The sequence below is a fragment of the Lotus japonicus genome, chromosome 4 (genome assembly GCF_012489685.1).
Source record: "Lotus japonicus ecotype B-129 chromosome 4, LjGifu_v1.2".
Lineage (NCBI taxonomy): Eukaryota > Viridiplantae > Streptophyta > Magnoliopsida > Fabales > Fabaceae > Lotus > Lotus japonicus.
The window spans coordinates 82,136,411-82,145,164 of record NC_080044.1 but is presented as its reverse complement, the minus strand read 5'-3'; the positions used below and the strand labels follow the sequence as shown (position 1 = coordinate 82,145,164).

The 8,754-nt window shown below is 40.0% G+C and overlaps 1 protein-coding gene and 1 pseudogene across 1 annotated transcript; one reads left to right on the top strand and one right to left on the bottom strand.

Annotated features, from left to right (window-relative positions):
- The first annotated feature begins 2,052 nt into the window (after positions 1 to 2,052).
- LOC130715231 (60S ribosomal protein L30) lies at positions 2,053 to 4,054 on the top strand. Its single transcript, XM_057565308.1, has 5 exons — positions 2,053 to 2,211; positions 2,377 to 2,482; positions 2,794 to 2,895; positions 3,629 to 3,697; positions 3,786 to 4,054. Exons 1-5 carry the CDS (start codon positions 2,191 to 2,193, stop codon positions 3,824 to 3,826), a joined length of 339 nt encoding a protein of 112 aa, XP_057421291.1. The 5' UTR covers positions 2,053 to 2,190; the 3' UTR covers positions 3,827 to 4,054.
- Positions 4,055 to 5,999: 1,945 nt separating this feature from the next.
- LOC130714049 (polyol transporter 5-like) lies at positions 6,000 to 8,723 on the bottom strand (annotated as a pseudogene).
- Positions 8,724 to 8,754: the final 31 nt, after the last annotated feature.

Sequence of the window (8,754 nt, the reverse complement as noted above, 5' to 3'; positions counted from 1 at the left end):
AACGAATAAACAATAGAGGCGAACTACTAGGTAACATGATGAAGACATTTCGACTCTTTACTCGAGTTTCATGTCTTGGGGGCATGTGGACTGGGCGGGACATAAAGAAGATTATGTCCCGCCCAAAATGAACAATAAACCATTGAAGATAGCCATGGCGGGAAGTGCAACACAACGAGCTTCATTGCCCTCCCTTAGATGATGGACCCACAAGCCAGCTGGAAGATTCCTTTGGATTTGTCTTATATGTACAGGGATTTGGGCCTTGATTGTCAGGCCCAAATATAGGAAAAGTCCATATCATGACCACCCCCTCTATAAAAGGGGAGGTCATCCACTTGTACAAAACCAACTTTTTCAGCATTAATGAGAATATTCCTTTTATGGTAGTTTTGCTATTTTAGTGCTCTGCTAGGGTTTACTTTCTGTCACTCTTTTACGTAAGCTTGCCCTAGTACAGAACAGTTAGTAAATTAGTTCCTTCACCAGGATTCGAACTCTGACCCTTTACCCTGTAAATCTCTTCGTTCCCTTAGCTCATCAAGTGAGCTACCCTTCCCCCCACACTCTAGTGAATGTGATTGATAAAGATGCTCTAAGAATGAAGGTATTCAATTTCTGATTGTTGAAAGTAGTTTAGTTTCTGTATGATGCTAACTTTGACACCACCATTATGCATGACTCCGTGACCATTCCTTTTATCAGAAAAGGGACGTATTGTCATATTGAAGAGCATCCATGCTTAATATGAAATTTATCTATAACCTTGCAACTTAGGAGCACCAACACTCATGTACTATTAAGAGTGTTTGTTGGAAGAAAATGGAAGGGGGGAAATGAGAGAAATCTTTTAATCTATTTTGTTAGTCTCGAATTTTAGCAAAGGTTAAGGGATGACCAAGGACTAGAGGAGGTAAAACCCTTCTTCTAACAATTTTGACTTTCCTCCAAAAGGGGAGAGATTAGGAAGAGATAAATTAAATGACTAAAATGTTTTTCTTTCTTGTTTATTTAGGAAAACATAACATCTTATTCAAAAAAGAAAAAGAAAACTAATTTAGTTGCATATTTAGTCATATTGTTAAGTGATCATAGGATCCTTTGTTTTACTTTTCATAAGTTTAGTTTCCAAATTCTATGATTTCATGAATTTTGACTCTTTAGTTACTGATTTTGAGATTTTTAGGAATGTCAAAATGGGTTGAGTTTGTCAAATGGACTCGACAAAAAATAGTAGAACTAATTGGGTTTAAAACCCACTAGTCGGTTTGACTCGCCCCTCCTAACCCATCAAGAAGCAAGTTGATGTCAAGTAGGTTGGCATGTGGGTTGTTTTTTTAACTTAGGCTTAATATTTTTACATTATTATTTTTTAAATACTTATTTTTGTTACATAAGGAAGTAGAAAAAGACTACACTAAGGCATCCTGCACCAAACGTGCAACAATATCAGCAGAAGGCTGGTGCTAGTATCGCCTGAGAGATGCGTCTCGGGCAGCCTGTCGAGCCAGCGAATTTGCTGTAGTGTTTTGCTCGCGGGAGATTACACGCATAATAACCCTCCAGTCACGCTGAAGCAAGCTTCAAACACGCTGAATGACATCGCGAGCCCAGTAGTGAGCACTGCTCGCACCTTCCTGTAGAACATCCTTGACAACAGAGCAATATGTGCAACAAACTACCTGGCGTAGACCAAGGTCCCAAGAGACCAGCAAACCAAGCTGCACAGATTTAATTATTTTTGTACACAAAAAGAAAAACTAATAAATATTAAGGTGGCGTATCGTCGAGGACTTCATTTTCCTCACCTCAATTCAACGTTAAGAGTCTTCTTCACACTATACACAGCTGATTAGTATCATGACCAATGAATTCTTAAAATATAGCTATTTAAAAGAGTAGAAAAAGGGAAACATTCACAAATTTTTTACAAGGCCACTCCCCTTTGCCTTTTTTGGTAGAACAAGAAACTAAAAAAACAGCAAATAAAACAAGACAAAAAAAGACTAAACCCCATAAAGGATTAGCATCTTATGAGGCCCAAGCCCAGAATTAAAAGAAAAGACACAGCCCAATGAAACTCACACAAAACCCTAATTCCTCTGATCACAATATAGTTTACTCGCCGCTTTCATTTCCACCATCTCCTAGGGTTTGCATCTTCTCTGCTCTCCGCTGAAACCAGCAACAATGGTTGCCGCCAAGAAAACCGTAATCCTCCTCTCTCTCTCTCTACCTCTCTGCCGTCGCTGTTGTTGTTTCGTTCACTGTGTTTCATATTTCCAATTAGTTTTAGATTCAGTGTTTTTAGATCTCAAAACTCGATTTGTATGCGTTTCTCTGATTTTGTTTTTCTCTCCATGTTTGTGATTACAGAAGAAGACCCATGAGAGCATCAACAACAGGCTCGCTCTTGTGATGAAGAGCGGCAAATATACCCTCGGGTATAAGACCGTTCTCAAATCCCTCAGGAGCTCCAAAGGTACTCATTTTCTCGCACTTCATCGATGCTCTAAATGTTTACTTTGTTTTGTTGTATCTAAGCTAAGAACAGTTTGCATGGTGTTCTCTTGTAAATTTGAGGTAGAAATGATGTTGAGCAATGATCGCCACTCTTTTTCATTTTGTTGAGCTTGAAATCCTTATGTATTGTCGTGACATGGTTTTCAATTAAAATGATCTGATCTTAGTTGTTTTTATTTGTCTTTTTATCTTTTGTTGGTGTATGATTTTGTTGCTGATTGATTTGCTAGTAGTAGTAAATGATTTGTGAATGTTTTCAATTTCTTGCAGGGAAACTGATTATCATTGCTAACAACTGTCCTCCTTTGAGGAAGTCTGAGATAGAGTACTATGCCATGTTGGCGAAGGTTGGAGTTCATCATTACAATGGGAGTAAGTTCTCAATCTATTGCCATTCTTCTCCTTATTGTTTAAAATGTACATATGTATAAAATGTTATGTTGAAAATTCTTCCATTTTTCATTCAATAGATAGTTTAACATGCTCTTCTGGGATGGGATGTAGTCATGTAGGTCTATGGGTTTCAAATCTTTTAAGTTGATTTAATATTATTAGATTTAACTTGGGTGACTTAGGTTCAGATCAATGGGTTGTCCTGTTGAGACTTTTCTTTTCTTATGCATTCAATTCCTACGGGACTTGGATGAATATTGGCCATGTGTAATCCATGGTCAAATTTTATGTTAATTATGTAGGAAGAAACATTTATTTAAATAGTGTGATTGAATGTCTTTCTTCATACGTTGTACCATGGTTTTAATGGACTCTGTTTTTATGTTGTGACCAGGACTTAAGCTCTGATAGAAATAGCTATATTGTCTCAAATGGCTTGTCAGTTTCTGAAACTATACCTTTATAAGCATATGAATTTTCCAGATATTTTTTGTTCTTGTTCATTTTTGCAAGTATGCACATTGTATTGGTTGCTGTCTTTAATATTTCCTCATGGTGGCTGTTTTTGTTTAAATTATTTGACAAACCATTGTGCTATTGATTTTATTTGCTGAAGGCTATGATGTTGGTTACAAATTATATGCTTTGGCATTTTCTAGTTTTCTAATTTTTAGTGGATAGTTTGTAATGAAGTATTTATTGTTTATCATAGACAATGTTGATCTTGGCACTGCCTGCGGAAAATACTACAGAGTGTGCTGCCTCAGCATTATTGATCCTGGTATTTGATGCTTCTCATAGCTATTTTAATTTAATATTAGAAACTAGTTTCATGTTTTCTGATTTTCTGTTTGCATTTTCCTTTTCAGGTGACTCAGATATCATCAAGACATTGCCTGGTGACCAGTAAAGCTGTCTTGAAGACTTTTGCTGGATATTTTTGTTTTCTGAGTTTATTTTAGACATTTGTGAAAGAAATTCCAATTTAGTTGTAGACTGGTGTCTGGGGCATGGTTCTTGGGTATTTCAACTTGTTGAGCATCGTAGTTGACTCTGCAAAATTTTCTGTTTCATTGTGCCAATTTTTATATGGATAATATTCCAGTGTTATCATACATGCTGTTAATGTGTTGTGTTATTTGCCTGCAAATTATTTTGTTTGTCTTGCATCTCCAAAATAACTTTTTTTCACGCATGGGAATTATCATGTTTTGGGATGCTTGTTACTTGATCACATACGCCACACTGGTTATGATATTCTGGGGTTCATTGGTCTGGGAATGTGTCTTAATGTCTTAAACTTTGTATGTTGTATATACAGCATGGTTTGTTAATTTCAAATAATAATGGGTAAATAGCCAAGTTCGTCCCTGAATGTGTCCACCGCCTTCAACTTCGTCCCTGAACTTTTAAAATGACGCTCGTGGTCCCTGGATGTGTCAAATCTACCTCATCAGCAGTCCCTGGTTTAAAAAAAACTAACACCGTTAACGGAAGTTTTAAAAGCTTCAATTTAGTCCCTAAATCTGAAAAAAATTATTTCTCTCCCCAATCTTCCTCTACCTCTCCCCACCACCATCACCCTCTCTCCATCTTCTTCATCCTTCTTCTTCTTCTTCCCACCCTCATCCCCTCCTTCTCACACTCTCCCTCATGAAGACTAAACCAGAGAGAAGCAGCGTGTAAAAAGCAAAATTGACAATATGGGTATCTTAAAATTGGAAACTTTAACCACCAGCTGAGATTGTGGTGCTGAGTAACACAGGTGAAAAATCAAGGAGAACTCATAAAGCTATAAACCCTAAACACAAAAAAAGAGGAATTAAGAGAAAGAGGGGTATACACAGAGTAATGAGACAGTCGACACCCCCACACAGACACAGTCTTCTTCCATCCTTATTCATAAATAAAAGCAAACCCCTTTCTGAATTGTTTTGCTTGAATTGCTGGGTGTTGTTCTGCCAATAGGTGCGTGGGTAGAAAGTGGTAAAGTTGAGTTAGTGTGGTGGTTTCCCCTGTTTCTGGCTTCTGCGTGTTTCGATTTGGGATTTGTCCCTTTGTATTTCTGGGTTGTGATGCCCCTAAAAAAACAAGAAATCTGGTTCTTCTTTCTTCAATTCTCCAAGGTTGTTCACCAATCTCTCGCCAAAAGGTTTCACCGAAGCTGAAACCATGATGAGTCCTACGGTGGTGGTCGACAGCGAGATGACGCTCCTCGTCGGCGATTCCAGTAGAGACGCCTACGCCAAATCCAAAGCCCATGTTTCCGAGCAGATCTAGAGTGATGAGACAGAACCATCGCCGCCGCCAACATCTCCGGCGAGGTGAGCTCTTCTGTGTGTATTCATGGTGCAAACTGATTATTTTTCTCTTTCTGAAATCTTTGAGTGAATTTTAGGGGGCTGCTGGGTTTGGGTATGTATTTTCTTAGTTTTTAGATGAAGATGTGTGAAGAAGATGAAGGTCTAATATGTTTGTTGAAGGAAATTTTTGTTTTTATGAGTTTTTCATGATTTAAATGAAAATGTTGAAGAAGATGCAGAAGATGAATAACGGATGAAGGAGGTTTCTGGGATTTAATTTTTTAATTTTTAGTTTATTTTTTTCCCAGGGATGAAGGACTAAATTGAAGCCTTTCAAAAGTTCATACAAAAAAAAAATTCCAAGTCATACTTCCGTTAGCGGTGTCAGTTTTTTTTAACCCAGGGACTGCTGATGAGGGAGATTTGGCACATCCAGGGACCACATGCGTCATTTTGAAAGTGTAGGGACGAAGTTGAAGGCGGTGGACACATTTAGGGACGAACTTGACTATTTACCCCATAATAATTATTAAGTCAATGATCATTTCACCCGGGAATTTTCATGTATGAACTACTGGAAGGATTTGAAGTGTAAATTTGTCTTTGGCTTTTTAAGTATTTGGCCATGTAGAAATCTTCCAAGCTGTTGGGTGAACTTTTTCCTGCATTTCGATTAGGCCAACATATGATTTCAAAATTTTCATTTTCCTGTTGAACTATTGAGCCAACACAAATTAGAAATTTTCATATCTATGATGAGAAACGTAAGTTAACTCAACCCTAAACATGCTTTTGTCTTGGAGAAAAGATACTCAGCACAATCTGCATCTAGTTCAACTAATTTCGACACATATATAGTTAACTTCAAGCAAAAATGTACCCAATGGTTTAAAATTAACATGTACACAATTATCTAGTATCCCCTCTTCCCCTAGCCTAAGCAACTCCAATTTCTATCCCTCCTTCATGGCTCTGTTTGTTATTATTATTATCCTCAAAAAGAGCTTCCATTTCTTCTAAGGTCTTGCCTTTAGTCTCAGGCACAAACATATAAAAGAAAGCTGTGGCCACCACCATGATCCCTGCTAGCACAAAGAACATTCCTCCAAATGTTATCTTCTTTGAAATGCTCAAGAATGTCATGGACACCACGCCACTTACCAGCCGATTTACTGAAATTGCAATGCTCGAGCCTTGGGCCCGAAGCCTCGTTGGAAAAATCTCAGATGAGTAGACCCACGTGATGGGCCCAAGCCCGATGGAAAAGAACGAAGCATCCGCACACACTGCCACGATACAAAGGACGATGGTCCATACAGGCTTCCTGGCAGACCCATTTAGTATCTTAGATCCCAAGCCCAACATGGACAAGGACACCGCCAAGCCAGACGAGCCCAGTAACAAAAGCGGTCGTCGTCCAAACTTGTCCAGGTAAAGAGCAGAGAGCAAAACGCACGAGCTCTTAGCCAGGCCCATGATAACATTCACCCCAAAAAGTTGCTTCTTGTTGTGAATTCTGGCAGCTTTGAAAACCTCGGGCGAGTAATATATAACGGCGTCATTGCCGGAGGCCTGCATGAAGAAGTTGAGCCCAATGGCAGAAACCAACATTCGCCTAACAGGCCGGGAGGGCCTGAGCAAAAGCTCCTTCCAAGCACCCTGCCCATGCCAATCACCTGCCTCAGGCCCATGGGCTGAGGCTTTAATTATTTCTTGAAGCCTTAATTCAGCTTCTTGTGGACTGTTTGATCAAGCCCTACCTTCCTACGCAATGGCTATTCTCAAATTCCCCAAGACCTTTTGCAAGGATCTATGCTCTCGGGTTGCCAGGTTTTGGTGGAGTTCTAAGGGGACACGAGGTGTTCACTGGAGGAAATGGGACCTTTTGACTGAATTAAAAGATGAAGGAGGGCTTGGTTTCAAAGACTTTGAAATACAGAATCAAGCCCTCTTAGCCAAGCAGGCTTGGAGAATTCTGCACAATCCAGATGCACTTTGGGTTCAAATCTTGAAAGCCTTATACTTCCCTCACCATGATTTTTTACAGACCACTAAACGAACTGGTGCTTCCTGGGTTTGGTCTAGCTTACTCCATGGTAGGGAGCTTCTCCTCAAGCAAGGCCAGTGGCAACTGGGAAGTGGGGAAACTGTTCAGGTTTGGAACTCCTGCAGCCGGTAGCTGGAAAGGAAAATATTAAGGTGGGTGAGCTTATAGATCAAAATACAAAGACCTGGAACATTAGCAAAATTAGAGAGACTCTCCCCAGTGTTGACCTTGGCAAGGTTGTTCAAACCCACTTTCGTTGGGAGAAAGGAACTGACGAGCTAATCTGGCCTCACCACCCAACAGGCCTCTATGGAGTCAAATCAGGCTATAGAAAGATCAAAGAAAACACACGACCCTTGGACCTGAGAACCTCTTCCTCGGACGCTAGTAGAGGAAGACCCTCCAACTCAAGCAATTGCGAAAGGGATAGTAGAGCAGGAATCAATGGAAGTGGTCCAGAATTCATCATATAAGTGTAGAAGGTGCTTTAATAATGTAGATGGGAGTCAGTCTTTTGTAGAACTTCCCTGTTTCGTTTAGCGAGTAGGATTGTTATTGGACCCTTTAGCCTAGGCTTATCTTCTCCTACAGCATGATCCTCCAGCCGAGGTGTAACGGGAGAGTGGCGAGGGCGTAGTTGACGATGTAGCCGAGGAGGATGCCTACGGTGATGAAGACTTCAGGGAGGGAGGTGAGGAAACCGCGGGACATGGTGGGTGAGAGCTCCACGGTGTAGAGAGGGGCGATCATGAGGGCGTAGCGGCGAGGATGAAGGGGAAGGAAGGTGCGAGTGACATGAAGATGGCGCCGGCGAGGAAAGTGGAAGCTGCGAGCACAATGGTGTAACGCCTACCAATCCAATCGGAGGTTTTGCCGGCGGCGAGTGATCCGATGAGTGAGAAGACATTGAGTGTGCCCACTAAGAGTTCCTCTTGGACACGAGAGATTTGGAGGTTTTCTCTGATCAACATTGCTGCTCCACTCATCACTCCAATATCTGCAACATCATCATCCATCAACCCCTAATGAATTTAACATTTATAACATGTTTGGAACAGCTTTTACTTTGTCGGAATCAATTCATAAGCTACTCACATAAGCTTCTTTATATAATTGATTTTGGTTTCAGAATAAATTGTATAAAGATTTCTAAATATACACTTAATTTGACTTGTTTATTGATGAATGTTTCCAAAATTTAAAGAAAAGAGTACTAGTGTCTAGTGAAACACTCACCATATCCAAGGAGAATGGAGTTAGCGGAAGCTAGAAGAGCACAGAGGAGTGTGAATTTGTTGAGGGCATTTGGCTTTCCATTGACATTGGTATCCATTTTTGGTTGGGAAGGGAAGTGAAGTGAATGGGATCAACTGATAGAGATGCAGCAAAATATTAGTGTTGTGCTTTAATAGCATGTAGGACTATTAAGTTAAAGATGAATGAATGATCATCAAATGGAGGCGGCAAAAATGGTCCTCTTATAGAGTA

Bases quoted from the DNA above. Each gene is read 5' to 3' on its own strand.
- LOC130715231 (XM_057565308.1), top strand. From the start codon at position 2,191: ATGGTTGCCGCCAAGAAAACC. The intron at 2,212-2,376 runs GTAATCCTCCTC...TTGTGATTACAG, and splicing joins TGGTTGCCGCCAAGAAAACC to AAGAAGACCCATGAGAGCAT. The intron at 2,896-3,628 runs GTAAGTTCTCAA...TGTTTATCATAG, and splicing joins AGTTCATCATTACAATGGGA to ACAATGTTGATCTTGGCACT.